This window comes from Falco naumanni, chromosome 4 (genome assembly GCF_017639655.2).
Source record: "Falco naumanni isolate bFalNau1 chromosome 4, bFalNau1.pat, whole genome shotgun sequence".
Classification (NCBI taxonomy): domain Eukaryota; kingdom Metazoa; phylum Chordata; class Aves; order Falconiformes; family Falconidae; genus Falco; species Falco naumanni.
In genome coordinates, this window is record NC_054057.1 from 13,614,840 (window position 1) to 13,633,501 (window position 18,662).

At 43.9% G+C, this 18,662-nt stretch overlaps 1 protein-coding gene across 1 annotated transcript in view; it reads right to left on the minus strand.

Annotated features, from left to right (window-relative positions):
* GPNMB (glycoprotein nmb) overlaps positions 1 to 335 on the minus strand; it is a 20,544-nt gene extending 20,209 nt beyond the window's left edge. The window contains exon 1 of the mRNA XM_040593612.1: positions 196 to 335. Within this exon, the coding sequence (XP_040449546.1) occupies positions 196 to 265 (70 nt within the window). The 5' untranslated portion in view covers positions 266 to 335. The remainder of the gene's footprint in view (positions 1 to 195) is intronic.
* Between the last annotated feature and the right edge of the window lie 18,327 nt (positions 336 to 18,662).

The following is an 18,662-nucleotide window of genomic DNA, read 5'->3' on the forward strand; positions in this document are numbered from 1 at the left end:
GTATTTCTCCAGCTCAGGTGACATTCCTACCCAGAGCCAGCCAACGCTGAGGTGGAGCTAGCTGTTGCCTACCGGTTCCCAAGCACAGCTCCAGCAAGTGCTGCACGTGCAAGGAGCAGCCGTTTCCACCACACTGGCTTGGGATGTTGAACCTGTGGAGGCAGGGCGAGAAGATAGAGTGAAGGAAGCACTCACGTGTGGCAGCAGCACACAGCACCGCTTCAGCCAGGAGCAAGAATCCAAGGTGGTGGCGAACACTGCTCATGGTGCTGGAGACCCTGCGTCGGCTCAGCGTGTGCAGAGGAGCAGAGCGCCCGGTGCCTGCACACAGTAACTCCTCCGGTCCCCACTGAGAAGTGAGAATGAAGTTTGTTCACTGCTCTGCTCTCTGATTAAATGAAGGGCCCCAGGACTCATCATGTGATGGAATTAAGCAGAGATGCATGATTTTGTCTTCAGCTTCTTTCAGCTCATGTGCTTATGACTCACTCCCTTTGCTTTCAGCATTCCCTGAGATTTCTGAGAGACCTGTTTAGAGCCACACCATTTACCCTGCAGGCATTTTTATACTAGTTTTGCACTATGATCAATTTTTGTACCTAATTTGTTTTTAAATTAGAAACATTTATTCCCAGAAATCCAAATTAACTCTTGCTCCAGCCTGATTTGCAAGTGTTACTGCAACAGCTCACTGCATTTGATGGACCCATCACTACTTAACCATGTGTCTCTCCCCACATGCTGGGCAACAACTTTAAACTAAATTGACACTGACTGATTCTAACACATCCCTGGATTTGGTTCCTTATATCCAGGTCCTTATATCCAAAAGAGTCGATTGTTAAGGAAAATGTTATTTCAACATTTAGTAGGCACGTACAGGTACCCTCTGACCATAGTTGTGCAATGCAATGTGCCCATCACAGGCCATATGTACTGACGGCCAGTCAATATCTACTTCACAAGTTGCCATGACCTACAAGTATTTAACTGTATATACTTCATGGTATGTAGAGATGAAGGAAAAATAGACTTTGCTGCCCAACCTAATAATGAGGAATAACCGATGGCTCAAGAGGGGTAGTGTAATGCAGGCAGATTGGCAAACACTGCGCTTAGTGGTTCAAATTCAGGTTCAACGTGCTTCACCAGCCCTGGTGTTCTTCTGCAGGCCGTGCAGCAACTGGGTTTCATTGCAGCCCTGGCAGCATCGTGAAATTTCTTGCTTTTGTTTGCAGCAAAAAACAAGCTTTGGGGAGACAACATGCCATAGGAGCAAGCACGGTCCTCAGGACAGGAGTTCCTTGGTAGTTTCAGTGATCCCAAAGTATAGCACTGGCAAGTGAGATACTGGCTAGCCAGAAACCTGCAAGTTGGGCAACAGTAGACAATTTTTATTTTGGGCAGGGCAGGTGGAAGGCACTGTTAGCAGAATGAAAAGATTACCCAATGCAAGGAGATTTTTAGAACTGTGACTATTTATTATTTTTTTTATTATTTGTTCTTAGTTTTCTTCCCTTTTTCTAGCATTTTCTCTTAGCTGTCTTAAGTCATCGTCACTACCCAGAGCACCCCAGCCAGCATTTCTCTCAGTAACACAGGCTCCGGTGTCCTGTCCTGTGCATCTTGTACACGCAGACTCCACGCTTCAGCTCCCTCCTGGCTGGAGCCAGCCCTCCCTCCTACTGCCAAGGAAAAAGGTGAAGGCAATAGCCTTAGGGATACCAGGCTTGTTTAAACTGAGCCCTCATTATCTGGCAGAAAGGAGAGGCAGCATAAATCAGAAAGTCAAAGTTGTGACTGACTATGCAAAAAAATCATATGACTGCAGCGTCCTCATATGATTGTTGCTTTCTTGTTGTTATTAAATCAGCTACATTCCCAGTTGAAATGTCAGGTTTCGAAGCCATTCACAATTATTTCTTAAACCACGTGGGACATTAATTTTAATTGCACTCCTTTGTTTCCAGGTTGTTGGTCTTAGAAGTGAAAAGTGACTTTCAAACACTGTGTTTCAGCACTGGGGGCCTGATCCAAAGTCTGCTGGGGAGAAAGGAGGTTTGAATGCTCATTCCCAACAGAGTTTTGAGAACCTCCAGAGGAAAACTCCTGACAACAAATGCCTGTTAATTAAAAACAAAAATTTATCAGCCTAAAAACAATAAAGTTGGTTAGGACAGAGTTTTTTTGCCGTGTTATTTGATACATGAAATTGTTACATAAATATTGAGTGACACTCTCAATAAGGGCCAGCTGGTGGAAATTATTAAACACGTTGTAAATAGACTTCAGAGGCGCTGGGGATCAGGCCTGTGGTTAGAGGAATCCAAACCCACCAGAGCTGGGGTAATGACTAAAAGGTGTCTGTACTGTGCCGCTCCGGTCCTTCACATTCTCCCTCCTCAGCTCTTCGGCCCTAGACTGCACGTTCCTGGAGGGCTGACACAGAAAATATTTGGATCTGCTTGTGCTGTGGCTGCAGTTGACCATGTTAGCAAGGAAAGAAGAGAGGAGAAAGCTGTATAAGAGGGAAGGAAGAGCTAGGAGGAAGAGAGATGTAAAAGGAATCCGGAACAAAAAAGGCAAGGAGAAGTATGAGAAGCGAAGACTGAAGGGAGCATCCGAAAACTGAGCTGACTTCTCCAAGTGTCCCAGCCATAGCTGACTACGTCTGAAAATGAGTCCCTCTGAAGAGCTGCTTGAAACTCATCATCACCAGATCTTAAATTAACTCCATAGTTTTTACATTGTTATTCTTGGTCTCTGAGAAACAGCTTCACAGCTAAAACAACTGAACTGAATTGTGCAGCTGTGAAACAGAGAAGATTTAAAATATATCCTAAATGTTCTCCCAGCAAAGAAACACATTCAGAGAGATTTTGGGCTTAATCTGATGAAGAAGTGGGTGGGTAAAAAGTGCATGGTACTTAACAGCTTTAGCGCCTCGGTTATTAAAGCTCATCGAGGAGATACACATCTCTGCTACCTGAAGGCCTGTCAGATGACAGGGTGTGAGCACATCATGTGTACCTGCGTGTCGAGACTGTGACAGAGCCGACACGCTCGCACCGCTATCACACCGCCATTGACACATGAGTACAGGAATTGTTAATCGCTGCTCACAGAAACTTTCCAAAAAAAAAAAAAAAAAAAAAGAAAAAAGAAAAAAGAAAAAAGAAAAAAGAAGGGATTTGAAGAATGAACTTGGCTTTTGGCCAAGCCAGCAAAGGAAAATGAGACGATCTTGTTTTGGCAGCCAGGTACTTTTAGGTAAATGCTGTCTGCCCTTACCAGTGGTCGCTCAAGGGAATTCTGTTTAAGGCTGAACACGTTCCCTTTCTGGAAAGGAATCATCTGTGTCTCACTTCGCACAGGGCAGCAGCCATCAACTGACCGAACCAAACATGTAAACAAAGCGACGTTAGCAGTCGGCAGTCCTTTCTTGTTTGTACGGGGCCAAAAAAAGCTCTACAAAAGCTCCTGATCAGTTCATGGCACCATTCAGCTCAGTTTATGACTGAGAATTAACCCTTGCAACTGGACAAACAGGTTTTTAGTAATTCCAGCATCATTGTTTTTTCGCTTTCTTTGGTAGCTAAAGCTACGCATTTTACCATTTTTCCCTTACAGTCACACTTTTCTACAAAAAAGGTTTGAGGTTGGTGTTTTCCAAACTTGGCACTTGACCACAGCACAGGAGCACAGCATGACCACGGCACGAGGAGCGGCTGAGGGAGCTGGGGGGGGTCAGCCTGGAGAGGAGGAGGCTCGGGGGGACCTCACTGCTCTCTGCAGCTGCCTGAGAGGAGGCCGTAGAGAGGGGGGTTGGTCTCTTCTCCCAAGTAACAAGGGGAAATGGCCTCAAGTTGCACCAGGGAGGTTTAGATTGGATATAAGGAAAAAGTTCTCCACCAAAAGGGTGGTCAAAGCACTGAAACAGGCTGCCCTGGGAAGTGGTTGGGTCACCGTCCCTGGGAGGTATGTAAAACGTGTAGCTGTGGCGCTTAGAGTCACAGCTTGGCGGTGGACTTGGCAGTGTTGGGTTTATGGTTGGACTCAATGATCTTAAAGGTCTTTTCCGACCTAAATGATTCTATGATTCTATATAGTTCTGGAGACTTTTTGGTGATGAAAGTCTTTTTTGGCCTGATTTCCTCTAGAGTGGAGGATCAAATGAGCATGCCAGCTCCCCGCCTTTTTAAGGGTGTCTCTCTGTCCCTTCCTACAAACGTTAAACTCACTGCTCAGTCATAGCCATGTGACAGTGCCCCAAAAAGCCTCATGAAAGCAGCTTGTGGGGAAGGTAGGAGAACCTAAGGAATTGTCTGCAGTGCTTTGACATTAGAAAAACCTCACGAGAACTCAGCCTCAGCCTCGTGAATTCAGACCACAGAGTGCCCCGATCCACCCATCCCCCACAGGTGGACTTGGCTTCCGTGCCCGTGGGAGCTCTCACTGATTTGTGCAGACGAACAGCAGCTGAAGACAAAGCACAATGACAGATACTGACCCTCCAGACCGCATCACCCATCTTGCTTTTAAAGGCTGTAAACAAAGCAAGTTTGTTCAATGTCTCTAGGCAGGTTTGTTGGGTTTTTTAGCTATGGTGTCAGTGCAAGGTGGAGGTGTAGCTATCCTGGTATCCCAGTGCTCTGCTGCTTAGCCCGTGGTCTTCTGAAGGCCTCTGTAAGCTTCTGGCTTGCTCTGTGTGCACCTCAGCTGACCCACTTTCAATTTTGAAGCTGCCACAGTTCATTCACAGTCCGGACATTGGTTTTGCTGTACTACTTTTCTGATACTGATTTAATGAACTGCTAGTTACATGGTTTATATTCACAACGATTCATCAAGGCACAGTTCTCTTCCAGTCAGGAGAGCAGATGAGTGCTGTGAAAGTGCATGATTATGATTGTGTGAGACCCGTATTTTTACGTCGTATTATAATGAAATCCATTCAGGCCTCCCTATGGCTCAAAGAGGTTTTGAAAGATGGAATTTGTGTCATTCAGCTCAAGAGAGAGCAACCAAATTATTGCTGAAAAGTTCCGCTTTCATTAAAGACCTTCATTGATATTTTGGCTAGGAAGAAGAGAAAAAAAAGAGGGGGAAAAAAAACACCAGAAAAAAAAAAAGAAAAAAACCCCAGGAACAACCAAACCAGCAAAACCCAACCAAAAACGTGATATATTAAGGAAAATATACTTAATGAGAACATCTGCTGTGTAGTCATTTTGATGGGAGGACACCAAAGGAGAAGTAGTCTTTCAGCCAAAGTCTGCTTCTTTAAAGTTTTTCTAAGAAACAATATAAACTGAAAGTACTCAATTGTACCTTATTCCCTGTATAGGCTGTGTTTCACTTACAAGCTGGGGATAAGAGTTCAGCGCAGCAGCTCAGTTGTTTCGTGGTCCAGTGAAATTGCCTTGACTGCTTGAGAAATAACTCCAGCGCTTCCCTGAAAGAGGAGTCAGAATAAATGAAAATGCTGGCAGCTGAACGTCAGGATAACATACCCTTTAATGTGTTAATAGCAAGAATATGGGCAAAATTCTGCACGTTTCGGACTGTGTTCCCACTGACTCGTGGCATTAGTTCAGACAGTAACCTCTTCCTTAGAGGCTGGACACAGCAGTGAATATACAGGCAGTGGAGAGGGGAGGGAAAGGATGAATATATTAAATAGCAACCAGCTTTCTAGCTAGAGGCCCCGTTTAGATGGTCACATTTATGGCATAAAAGGAAGTCAGACTCTGAGCAAATGGAGCTGTTGTGCTCCTCGTGCTATATGGCTGTCACCCTAGGACTTAAATCCACCTGGATCCTCCTTCTGTGGCTGACAGCATTGAGGAGGACTCATCGGGGGGCACGGAGGGAAATAGAAGGAAAAAAAAGTCATACGGATTTTGGGTTGGGTTGGGTTTTTCCAAGTTTACGTGCTGCCACTTGCAGAGAGTGGTCACCGCTTGCTGGGGCCGTGGGTTAGCGGGTGAGGCAGGAGGAGCAGCCTGGTTGTGCTGTAACTTGCCCATTCCCACGCACACGCGTGCATCACCACGTCGACGTGGGCTGCTGCAGAGCAGCAGGTGGCAGGACCAGGTCCTGATGCTGCAATACGGGGCTGGCAGGGGAGGGGAGGGGGTCCAGGCTGGTGTGCAGCCCCCAGGTCAGCATGGGTTACTGCCCCAGCCCCGTGACGTGTGGCTGGAGAGGCTCCTGCTTGCAAAAACTTTAACAGGAGCTGCTGGGTTTTGTTCACTGGGAGAAAATTGTATTTTTAATGCCCTGCTCCCAAATTCATTACATAATAAGCTTTAACAGTTCTGATCACATGTAGGCAGGGAAATATATCTTTACATATATTAAATATATAGGAGTTAGTCTTCTCAGTTTGTCTTAAACACCAATATCCTTTATTTATATTCTCTGTGATAGGAGCTGTAAATTTGCATTGATTCTGTTTTAAATTTGCATTGGAATATGGATTTTTTATTTCAGCTTTCTTTGCCAGTACTGGAAAACCTAACATGACTTTATTGCGTTACTGTATAAGAACCAAAAAAATTGATTTAATACAGCAGCCTACTTGCAATCCCTGGCTTAAGTCAAATACTAAGGGTAAAATCTCTCTGTCTAGCACGTGTGATGCACGGATCACCAGAGCTACGAGCTCTGCAGGGGAAATACTATGACTTGATAAGAAGCATTGCAGAAAACATACGTGCGTCATATAACAGAAAAATCTGGTTCTTAGGTCTATAGTTTAGATTGTCTTTCCTAAAGAAGCAAAATAGCTTAACCAACGTTCCCTCAGCCGTGCTACCTAATTGCAGCACGCCAGTGGTCTGGAGGAAGGAGGGAGCGCTGCCATGCCTAACACGGGGGTTACATTTTCGCTGCAAATGCTTCGGTTCTGCTGCACGTGGGATGAAGTTGGACAGTTATAAAAAATAATTCAGATCCCTTGTAAAATAATTGCAGTTCTTCTCCATAAAGGACATTATATCCAATTGGAATAGTCTGAATTTAATACTTCACTGTAAGTGTTTGATATCAAAGTATAAAAACTGGAACAGTCTTGAAGAAAAGAAAATAAAGGAAAAGAGAAGTGTAAGTGGAGGAAAACGGATTGTATTGGGAATGGATGGAATGTATAGAAAATAGACCTCTGTAAGTTTAGATTGATTTTTTGTGCTGCAGGTGTGGTGAGTGGTGTTCAGATGAGGGCAAAAAATTATGTTTTTATGAAATAAAAAGAAAATGATAAAAAGAGAATAGAGATAATTTGATCTCTTAGTTATCAATTGTTTGCTACATTTCTGAGCAAGTAGTTCTTATATTATTACACAATACAAAAGGACTTTAGGCAAGAAAAACCGGTTATCAAATAGTGTTTTGTAGAATGAAAAAGAGTATAAGGAAAATCAGTGTCTGCTAAGACATATGCACCAAGGAAACTCAAGTTGTAAATCATTCTTCACTGAGTGACTTTCTTAACGGTTCAGCTGCTGTGGATGTTCTGATAACAAATGAAAACTACATCAGATGGGTGCTGAGAACAGACTAATTAATTGCTAGTACATTTCCATGTACTTGAATTTTATTCAAGTCAAGAAGTTTAATCAAGACATTGACAAATGTAAAGAAATGTAGTATACAGCCCAAATGGCTATATTTATTTTATTCAGAATATAATAGGAAGTCAGAGATTCTTTACCTTGTCATGGTCGTTGTTGTCTAGGATGAAATTAAAAAAAATCTGAAGCTGGGAGCAAACTTGATGAAGCTGCTTACCTATTTTGGCAGCTGAATTACTGGATTTCACCCAGATAGGCATTTATGTTCTCTTCCCCTTCTGTGCCCCTGTACTTGGCACATACAAATGTTTACATTTTTAGACAGAAATCATCTAGTGAGTGGTAAAACTCAGCTGAAGGTCACAGATCAGTGAAAAAGAGCAAATTAACCTCACAGTGAGAACACCGTTAGCTGCAGTGGTGTTGCTGCTTGGCAGCAGCATCAGAAGGGTAAACAGCATCACTGAGGCACCGTGTCACTGGGCTGGGGCACTGGCAGCAGCAGCCACTTTTCAGATCAGCATTTTGCATGGATTTGTTCTTTACCAATACCTCAGGAGAAATCTAGCTCTGGGTTCTGGTAGATGTCTTTAATTGTACGACGTCTCAAAATTGTCTCGGTAAACCACAGCTGAACCATCAGAACAATGAGATCGGTTCATTTGCTTTTATTTCTTGCTTGTGTCTTAACAGCACAAAACTGCAGATGCGATGCATATCTCCCTGTCTAACTGAAGCGAGGTAAAAAGCTTCACAGTAAATGCAGAGGAGAGAAGGTAGAGAGATTTTTCAGAAAGAAGAAGTTAAAAACATCACTACTGCCTGGGTGTGTTTTTCAGAGCATCTGTAAGAGGAAAAGCATGTTGAGGTGGGTGTTCAAAACATCTTTTGCAGCTGGGAGAAAGATGCATGGATCTGAAGAAGGAGACTCCACTGCCACTCTGCTCTTTGGGTAAGTAACTTTGCTTTCTACAAGTAAGGGAGGAAAAGCAAGCGAAGGGAGGGTTAGTGATACTTTAAGCAAAATGAAGGCAGCAAGCATAACAATCTGTAGAAGTCCCGTGCAGCTGTATATGTAATTAGCAGTAACCACCATCAGCACTCTGCCCGCTGTGCTGAGGCGTTCAGGTGGTCCCGAATCCGTACACACACCCCAGCACTTCTAATACTGGGTTAAGGACTCGTACTTTGCAGTGATTGAAAAGGCTTGAAGGCAACTTTGATTCTTTCTTGAATTCATGGGAAATGGGAAGGTTCTGAGAGAAAGTGATGGAAGGTGACATTTTGGTTGGGTGGAGCAGCCCACCAAAACGTCATAGCACAGCTCGCCTTCCCTCTGGATAACCCAGCCATGGCTGTCCCAGCAGCGAACACAAGTCTCTTCCCGGGTGGCCACTACACTGACAACTGCTCCTCTGTTTAAGCACTAAAAAATGTTTCTGGCTTTCTAAGTTCAGTAGAAAACTGGATGAAAATCACAAAGTATTTCATTAAGAATTTAGTGCCAGGTTTTCAAGGCTTTTAGAATTACAGCATCTAAAAATGAAACAAGTGAGGGACGAACTGCAATATGAAATTTTTGAAGTCAAATGTAGACAGGCTTCAGGACAGTATCTGAGCATCTTGAAAGGCATTTATACTGTTTCATAGTCACATGCTTTGGGCATCAGGTGACATTTGTTGGGAAGCTTCAAGATGGTGTGTTCATGCAGACAGGAGTCAAAAGCCCCAGAAAATACAATAATCTTGAAATTTTTGCTCAAATTTCAGAACCTGCCTCTTCATCACAACTCTGTACTGAAAGCAGAGGGACTTGCAAACTCTGTCTTTTATTTATCTGCAACATGTTTTATAGTTTTCACTCCTATAGTATCTGAATGCTTTTCATGTATTTTCAGATTATGCAGAGCTCTCTCTCATAATGTATTTGTAAAAGACATTATTTTTAAATTTTAAAAAAGTTTGAGGAAGAAAGATGATTTCCTGTTGGGTGGGGTCCACCAAGTCATCCTGAGCTTTGAGACGGCTTTGCCTCTAGACAAGCATCCCTGATACACAAGAAAGGCTTTGGTTCTCAAGAGCTACACCTAGTTAGAAAGTAAATGAGAACTATTCACTATTTAAATCAGAGCAAATATAGACCAAGACAAAGCAGGCAGTTTAAAAGAGACTCCAGCCCTACTCATTGCGTTCTCGTTGGATGGGGTCCTTTTCTTTTGCCACACCTCCATCTAGGGCCATTTCAATGGCTGTAGGGGTTGTAGTAATGTCCGTAAGGTTCTGTTTCCCAGCAGTGACCTTTGGTTAAGTTTCTTTCTGAATCTCAGTTCCTTCGGTCAGTCCTCTAATGCCTTTGCAGAGAGTTGTGTGGAGAAAGAGTGGATGGATACAAGTTTTTTGCTAATAATAATTTACAGAGATAGTGCTGAGAGCAGGCAGCTCTGTGCTTTAAGATACATCGCAATCTTTATGGAGACCTTTTAAATTCAGTTAAAACATTACTGGCCTGGGGAACATGGACCTGTTGGAGCAAGTCCAGAGAAGGGCCACGAAGATGATCAGAGGCTGGAGCACCTCTCCTATGAAGACAGGCTGGGAGAGTTGGAGTTGTTCAGCCTGGAGCAGAGGAGGCTCCAGGGAGACCTTACAGCGGCCTTTCAATACTTGAAGGGGACTTAAAAGAAAGATGGGGACAGACTTTTTAGTAGGGCCTGTTGTGATAGGACAAGGGGTAATGGTTTTAAACTAAAAGAGGGTAGATTTAGATTAATATCTAATCTAAAACCTTTACTGTGAGGGTGGTGAGGCGCTGGCACAGGCTGCCCAGAGCAGCTGTGGGTGCCCCATCCCTGGCAGTGCCCAAGGCCAGGCTGGATGGGGCTTGGAGCAACCTGGTCTAGTGGAAGGTGTCCCTGTCCCATGGCAGGGAGTTGGAACTAGATGACCTTTAAGCTCCCTTTCAACCCAAACCATTCTGTGATTACAGTGGACAGTCTGAGAGACCAGAAGGGTATGTAATTCTGTTTCTTATGTACCTGCAAACGAAAGGAAGCAATTTCATACCAGTCTGCATAACCTTTCATTTACCTTCAAAGTCTCCAAATAAGCATGTACTGATTTAAATCCTAACCGCCTACAGCAGGTTTTCAAACAGAGTGGGTGAGGAATTTTAAAATGTCATAGGAATAAAGACAAGACTTATCTGGTTAGGGAAGGGAGAAGAGTTCCTTTGATGTTTATATCTTCCCAGGTTTCTCTGTGATTAAGAACTGGCAAAATGAACTTGCTAATGGAAGCGCTTAGCGTTAGTACCCCAGCAGTATTTAGCAGCCATAATCATCTGTCACTGCTTTGTGCTAAGTATTTCACGACCATATAATGATCATCCAGACAGCCAAGCACCAGTATTGCTGGAGTGTTTTCATGTGCTCTTGTGGTTCTATGGTATGGCCTCAGCTCAGCCTGTCTTCTACCATAACAGCTTTGGTGCCCTGGATAAACACAACCCTACTTGCCTGTTATCTGTATAAGTCATTGATCATAAGCAGAGGTAGCTCTTGTATTATTAACTCACGCTTTCGTGGTAGCCACAGGACTAGCAGGTAATCGTCGGTGGCTTCCAGCCTGGCCAATACAGGTAACAACGCTTGGGAGGCAGGAAGAGAGTGCGGCAGCCAAGAATACGTAGCATAGTTACACCTTTTTTTGTATGATTAGGGTAATGCTTTGATGATCCAGGACACACACCTCAGTGGAACCTGGAAGATCCCACAATGGCAGGATCCTAGGAATGATGAGGCTTTGTGTTCATCAGCACGGCTCTTGGATCATGGATAATTCCATTGATTTCAATGAAGTATGAAATCGACAGCAAGTCAGCAATCCAGCGTGAAGTGAGGAGCCTTTGTTATATAACTCTTTGTTGTATCTGAACTTGCATAGCATCGCTCCTTGTTCCTGGGTTAGCTTCATGTCCAAACATGGAAGAATTTTGCTTTGATATTTGAAACGAGCTGGGTTTGACTCACAGAATGTGTGCATGAAACTTAGTTTCCTATAGATTGGTGCCCTTTGTCCTCTGTAATACCCCAAAGAGGTGAAAGTCTGGCAAACTACTCTAGATACTAGATTTTCACATGTGCTGATCAGTCAGCCCGTTGCTAACAGTATTCATAGCAGCTGAGTTTTGCCTGGTTTTCTTTCAGTTGCAACACTGATTTTGGTCTCCTTCCTCATCCAGCTGCCAATTCTTACTACAGCTATGAGAATATACTCATCTTCAAGACTTAAGCGCCTGGAAATTGGCTTAAAAAAAGGTGACTGGTGCAGAAGGAATTACAGACACGATCGGACAGTATAATCAAAACCATGTCATTTTCTTAGGAAACCTGCTAAAACTGAGTAATTTGGATACAAACCAGGAAACGTCATGAATTGGACCTCAACAGTTTTCTGGCTCCTGTGCTCTGTGTCAGGAACTTAAATTGCCATTTGGAAGTCCTGCTTCCATAAGGAAAATTTTAGATGGCTAAGAGCCAGCAGCACCGCTCTGGGGCATCTCTTCTAGAGATGGGACCACACTGAGGGTCTGTGAGAGCTGAGCAGGGCACACGAGATGCACAGCGTGCACTGGGGCTTCCTGGCTCTTGAGTCCTCCGGCTGACCTCCGTGGCTGTGTGAATCATCACAGACCCAGCATCAGAGGTGGGAATGCTGTAAAAAGCAATTTCTTTCCTCTTCCTGTACACCAAGTAGTGCAACGTATACAGACTCCTGAGTAAATAATCGAGGATGCATAGCTATAAATTACAGCTGCGCACACACTAACAGATTTCTAAAAACAACAAAAAACCACCACATATTGTTCTCATGGACTCTTTAGTTACTTTATAGGACTCCCTCTGTTCGTGACTGTTTCTGTTATGTTATTGTTGGAAGAATAAATCCTCTCAAAGTAGATCATCATAAGGATGGAATGTGTCCAGTGACCACTTAAGTAGGAGAAACCTCTTTGCTGCCAGAACCAGTTTATTGCAGCTGTGATCAAGAAGCGTCTTGTGTGCATTTATTTGTTTTCCAGTACTGTATTTAATATTGAGACACTCTGCTAATCTCTTTAATGTTACCCAACATTTTTTTCCAAAAAGAAAGTAGATAAAGAGAGAAGAAAAGGTCAGAGAGAGCCCCCTGTTTTTTCAGCACAGGTAGGACAGCGTATGTTGTCAGAAGTCCGACATAATTTGGCTGCCTCAGCACAGACCTATTACTGGCAACCAGATGTATTTCCCGCTGCAAGAATTGACTTATCTCACTTGGGTTACTTGTATAACGTGTGTGCTTTGATAGGCATTGCTCTGTAGTTTGACTGTGAAAAGAAGGATGGACTTGTGCTTCAACCACATAACCAAAAGTTAGGGTGTCCAGGATTTTTGCCCTGGCAGTATCATGCATTTCAGCAAACTTGCCAGAGTACTTTGTGCTCCCCGCCCCCCCTCCTTCCCCCCATCTTTTCCTCATCCTCTGTACAGTATTACTGGGAAGGGAAAAGTAGGAGAAAGTTAATCTGATTGTTAGCAGGCAATTAGCAGGCAGACCACAGTCATTACTGACTGGAGGCGCAGAGGTGCTCCCTCCCTCCCTGGGGTGTACACCTGGTGGATGACAAAACGCTGGTGGCACCTCTGCCTCCCCTGCACAGCTTGGGACCGCGACCGTCCCCGTAGCACGCTCCCTCCTTGGAGGGCTGGGGGGCTAGAGGATGAGCCAGGCAGGAAGGTACGTCACTGGATCAGTGGGTTTTAGAAGAAAAGAAACCTTCTGACCTGTTTCAGGCAAGTGTCTGGAGAACCCTAAGCACTCTTGTCCTCCAAGCTTTAGTATCTCTGAGTTCCGAGGTGTGGTCCTGAGAAGTGCCCACAAAGGCACCTGTCTGGGAAGAACAGGCAGGAGTTGACCACTGGTTACAGAAGGTGATTAAAGGTTAAAAGGGACGCATTTTGCAAGGAATCTTATATGATAAAGAGTTTGAATGTGTTTGAAAGGGCCCTAATGGAACAGAAGCTTGAAAGAGCACCAGCTGGCAAGACGAGCTGTATCAGCATCTGCCTGTGATGTACAGCTCTGCTTGTGCTCTCCGGCAGGCTTGGAGGTGTCTCCAGTAATTCATGAATAGTGTTCCGACAGGGTCATCAGCATCCATGCACATGTGAATTCCCACACAGCCTTTAGGAAGAGGCACAGACTCCGGAGAGGAGGGCTTTCTGGTGGCCGTTTCCCTCCGCAAAACCTGCACGGGGAGGCCGGGGCCCCACACTATGCAAAAGCAGGGGACCAGGGAGGCTGGGGGGAGTGGGAGGCACGCAGGGCAGGGGGTAAAGGCCCCAGTCTCCAGGAAGTTAGATAGAGACAGAGATGTCTGAAGCAGACTCCAGGCAGGAGATCCACAGTGAAGTTTGAAGCAGACTTATCTCAGGGCAGGTAGATCTGCCTGCAGGCTGGGTCTCTCTTTTATGCCATGCCAAGTTCCTGCAGCCAAGTGCAAGCTGCGCTTCGCTTTGCAAGGGCCTGTTGTTCCCCAGCCTCGTGGAAGCTGCTGAGCAAGCACACGGGCCACGGGAGAATGCTGAAGGCTCCCTTCTGCCCCAAAGAGTTAATGTATAGTGAGTACAGAGGGCACTTCTCCACCTTATCTACTGCCCATTTATTATACAGAAAGAGCAAGCGATACCAGCCTTTTTCCAAAAATGCAACCCACGCTTACAAACTGCTATGTTTTATATGATTTTAGTTCTATTTCATCATTACAGATACTTCAAGAGGAACCCATACTTGCAGAAGTAAACCACCACAACAAAATTGTTGTGTTTAATATTGAAGCGCGTCACAAGCCAGAGCTGCACAGATAGTTGTCAGGCCGAGAAAAAATGCAACGGCACTGGTTAGACAGAAGAGCTAAGCTATCCGAGATCAAAACTGTACCCCATTCATCTCCCTTTAAAAGTGATGGGACATGGTTTTACACGCACACACGCAAACGTTGCTTGTTTGATTCATACAGGAGGGCGAGTTTATTTTGTATATTTTTTGTATAATTAGAACTGATCAACTTACTTTGTGGGGCGTATACAATGGGCACATTTCATGTGATTTGCAAAGATAAGGCTCCATGGAAAACTTACAGAAGCATGAATCGACGTTGACTAGAAAGCATTTAGTTTGCTAAGAGTGCACTGCCATAGTGAAACGGAAATTCAGGTGGAACAGGATATAGTTGCTGCAGGTACTTTAAAACCACCAGATCACTTTTCTGATGACTACTATGCAACACAGCAGATCTGCCTGCTGGAAGGATTAAGACGTAAAACCTGTTTCTTACATCCCTCACATGACAAGGTAAGAGCAAACCCTACTGCCTGTGGAGGAGAGAGAAAGCAATCCACGTACTCGAACAACAATGTTGATCAGCCTGCTGACATTTACATTGCGTTGCTCTTCTTGCTCTTCTTCCCTCCATTTCAAGATCTGGTTTTGTTCTTTTGCAGGAGGGCAAGTCCCACCAAGGAGCCTGTTGCATTACACAGTGTTGTAAGACTGCGTCTAGCTTTATTCTGCAGACCAAACTGAAAACTTGCAACAGCATTGCAGATGAAATAAGAATATTGCCTGAGGCTGAGTTGCTGAGAACTGCTCTCTGGTTTTCTACTTGGTTATTCTTAACAGGAAAACGAGGCAATTGCAAGTGAGATTTTCAAGACCAAGAGGTGTATTAACCCCCAGTGTTAGGGAGCTAACCTGCCTCTTCAGACTCAATGGGGAGAGGTTCCCTTTCTATGGCCAGCCTCCTAAATCCCCCTATCTAAATCCTAAATCCTAAAACCTCCCAGGAAAGGTGGCAGGCACATACAGCTGCCTGCCCTGAATGTTTAGCGTTGCGCTCTTGTCACTCTCTTCACAAGTACTGGCGTACTTTGGTTCCAAGGCAGGGGATCAGGTCTCTTTAAGCTGACGGCTGCATCTCTGAAGTCATGTACTGTTAGTCCTGACAGTCCAGGATTTGATTTGGTTTTGGCTCGGCCAGATATTCACAGAGGAAGAAAAGGACTTTCCCAGGTGGGAAACTTCCTGTCGAAGCCACCTCTGAGGAAGCTCCGCAATATTCCGGTTACTCAAGATGCCTTAAAAATCCCATCCCCTCCTTTCTGAGGGAGCACCCTTTCGGGAAGATGGTCATTCCATGTCGCAGCCTCTGCTCTCACCAAGCACTAATTACTCAGCTCTTAAGCTTCCTCCTAAATCCTCTTTTCCAACGGCTTTGTTCGCTCTCTGGATCTTCTGCTCATCACGCAGCAGCTTATGCCCAGGCCCCAGCGCAGCAGGACTGCAGCTGTAGGAGATTCCAACATTTTACTGCTCTAACCCGCTGTGCCTTTGTGTCCCACGTACTGTCAGTACCTTTCAGCTCTACGGTTCCCTCTGTCTTTCTGAATACTAGTTGTCTGGTTTTTTTCCTTTTCAGCTGCTTGCTCATATTAGGTCAAATATAATTAGATATCTACTTAAATTTTCTAAATACAACCTATGGCTTTCTTCCTCCACTATTGTGCAGGTAAATATCAAGTTGCAGTTTCTCTCTACCCTCTACATTAGGACATGGGAGGTGAGCTCTAAACAAAAAGCATTCACTCGCTCGTCAATGTTTCTGACTAACCACTACCCCGTATCACTGGTAAGTAAATGTCCAACACCTCTTAAATGCCTGTATCAAACACCCTACTAAAAGCCAAATGACCCGTCTTTAAAATCTCCTCAAATTATTTGTAATCATCAACAAAATAAGCACCTTTGCTTGCTACGATGTATTATTTCCCCAGCCTGCCAGCACATCCCTAGTGCTCTAGCACTTACCTGAATAATTACCAGACCTGTAGCAAGTCCATTAGCCGGTTCCCTTAGCGAGCAGTACAGCAAATTATCTGGACTCCCGCTGTGCTGCAGTAAGCTCACTTTTCACAAATATTTTCTTACTTGCCTTTTATCAGTTACTGCATTACATTCTCATCGATTTTCAACTGTCCCTCATTTCAAGTATTTTTTAAATAGATTCCCACCATTTCAGAGTTATCAATCTCATTTCAGTGCTCCTGTATTAATAGGCCTTTTGTATCCCTTTCCCTCCAGACATGTTTGCGAAAGCTTTTCTTTCCTTATCCTTCTGACTGTTGTTAATTTATTGTTGTTGATGCCCTTAGCTTTATTCTCTGAGGCTTAACTCCAGTCAGTTGATCATTTGCAGTCCATCTCCCTTCACTCGGTGCAAGGCTACCTTGCCACTTTCCACTGCACGTACTGAAACTACAGAGCACATGGCCTCTACGATGCTGAACTTCCAAGACAAAATTGTAATAATGCTCTCAGGCTCATTCCCCCACCCCCCTTCTCTGCTACTAGCTCGTATTTTAAGAACTCCCAGTGCTGCTGGTAACACCCGAAGGGAAAAGGGCAGAGAAAATGCCATTTATTAGATGCTGGGTTACTTCCCCTGCTAGGGCAGCGGAGGGTTTTTCTCCTGTGTACAGCCAGTCTCAAGTGCTGCTGTCTGAGGATTAATCCACGATCTCTTGGAAACCAAAACACCAAATCATTCTTCAGATTAGTTGTTTGTACCACACCATGGGAATTTCAGGGACTCATAAATCCTGTTATTTCAAAGTGAGGGAAGTACTTGAAAGTATCACGTGGAGCTTGAACGTTCTAGCCTATTTCACAGACCAAGTTCTTCTGCTAATCAGGACATGCGACACCTCTTTGCCTGGACCTTCACCTCATGTTTCCTGTTCTGTGAGGTACAGCGAGATCTTAAGTTTGCTGCCACCCTGTACCCGGTTTTATATGCCAGATCACAATATAATGACTTTCTGGAGAAGTACATGCAGACAAAAACCAAACCCTGCAGTTGCCAAAAGGCAAAGTTAAGAAAAAAGGATTGTAACTAAAAGGAATGTATTATTTAACTGCCTTTGCACTTGCAACCAACTTTGATATCAAGTACAACAAAAATAGAACAGGATGAACAGAAAAAAAACCCCAAAATGTGCAAAAGTTGGGAAAGATTGCTTTGATCTACTGACAAATGGTTGCCGATTTTCTGCACTTTAGCAAGCCCCCTAGAGCAATACTATTTTCTTCTATCCTGTCCTTGTCTCTACTTCAGCAGCCAAATACACAGCTTGCCTATGCTAGCTAACTCGTATCACACTGCTCTCTGCCATCTTTTTAGATGCTCGTTTGGCATGAAACACCAAGTCTTAGTATCTCTGTACTAGTGATTCTTTTATTTTTCTTTGAGGGCGAGATGATGATCTGAAAAAACACATTTGTTCAAAAAATTTGATCACACGTGATTTTTTTATTTATTTATTGTTATCCGATTCAGGAATAGCTCCCTCAACCTTTCTATTTCTTAATGGCAAGGTTCTCCCCCTAGGTCCCTGTAGGTTATGGTGCTGGACATATGTCCTTTTGGGTACGTACAGTAGATAATTCAGATTTTTCATGCCCTACAACTTTTTTTTTTTTTAAGCAAAATCACTTCCACTTAAAAAAATGCTTGTGCACATTTGATCCTTTACAGCGACAGCATGCTGAGGTACTCCTAAGAAAGACTAAGTTTTAGCTCATCACTTAAGTTCAAAGGCAAGCTGCTTTAAGCTCTTATGCAGCACAGCAGCAGCACTGAGGCACTGAAGCTCAAAAATCTTGCAGTAGCTTTGTTTATAGAGACACTTCAACTTATTAAAGATAGCTCTGGCATTTTTCAGAGGTAGCCTATCCTTAACTGTGACTTCAAATGTTAAATGTTCCCTTTTTTTTTTTTTTTTGTTAGTTGGTTAAGTAGTTGTTTAAGAGGATAAGCATTAGGAAAAAAGCAGTTACTGCAAAACTTACTACTTTAAATGTAAGACAGAACCACCCACAGTCCTCTAAGACAAGCCACAGGATCCTTAAGGTTATCAGTAGGACTTAATTCTGTACCTTTGCCCCAAAATACACTCTTGCCACATTAGAATGCTGCTTTAAAACAAATAATTA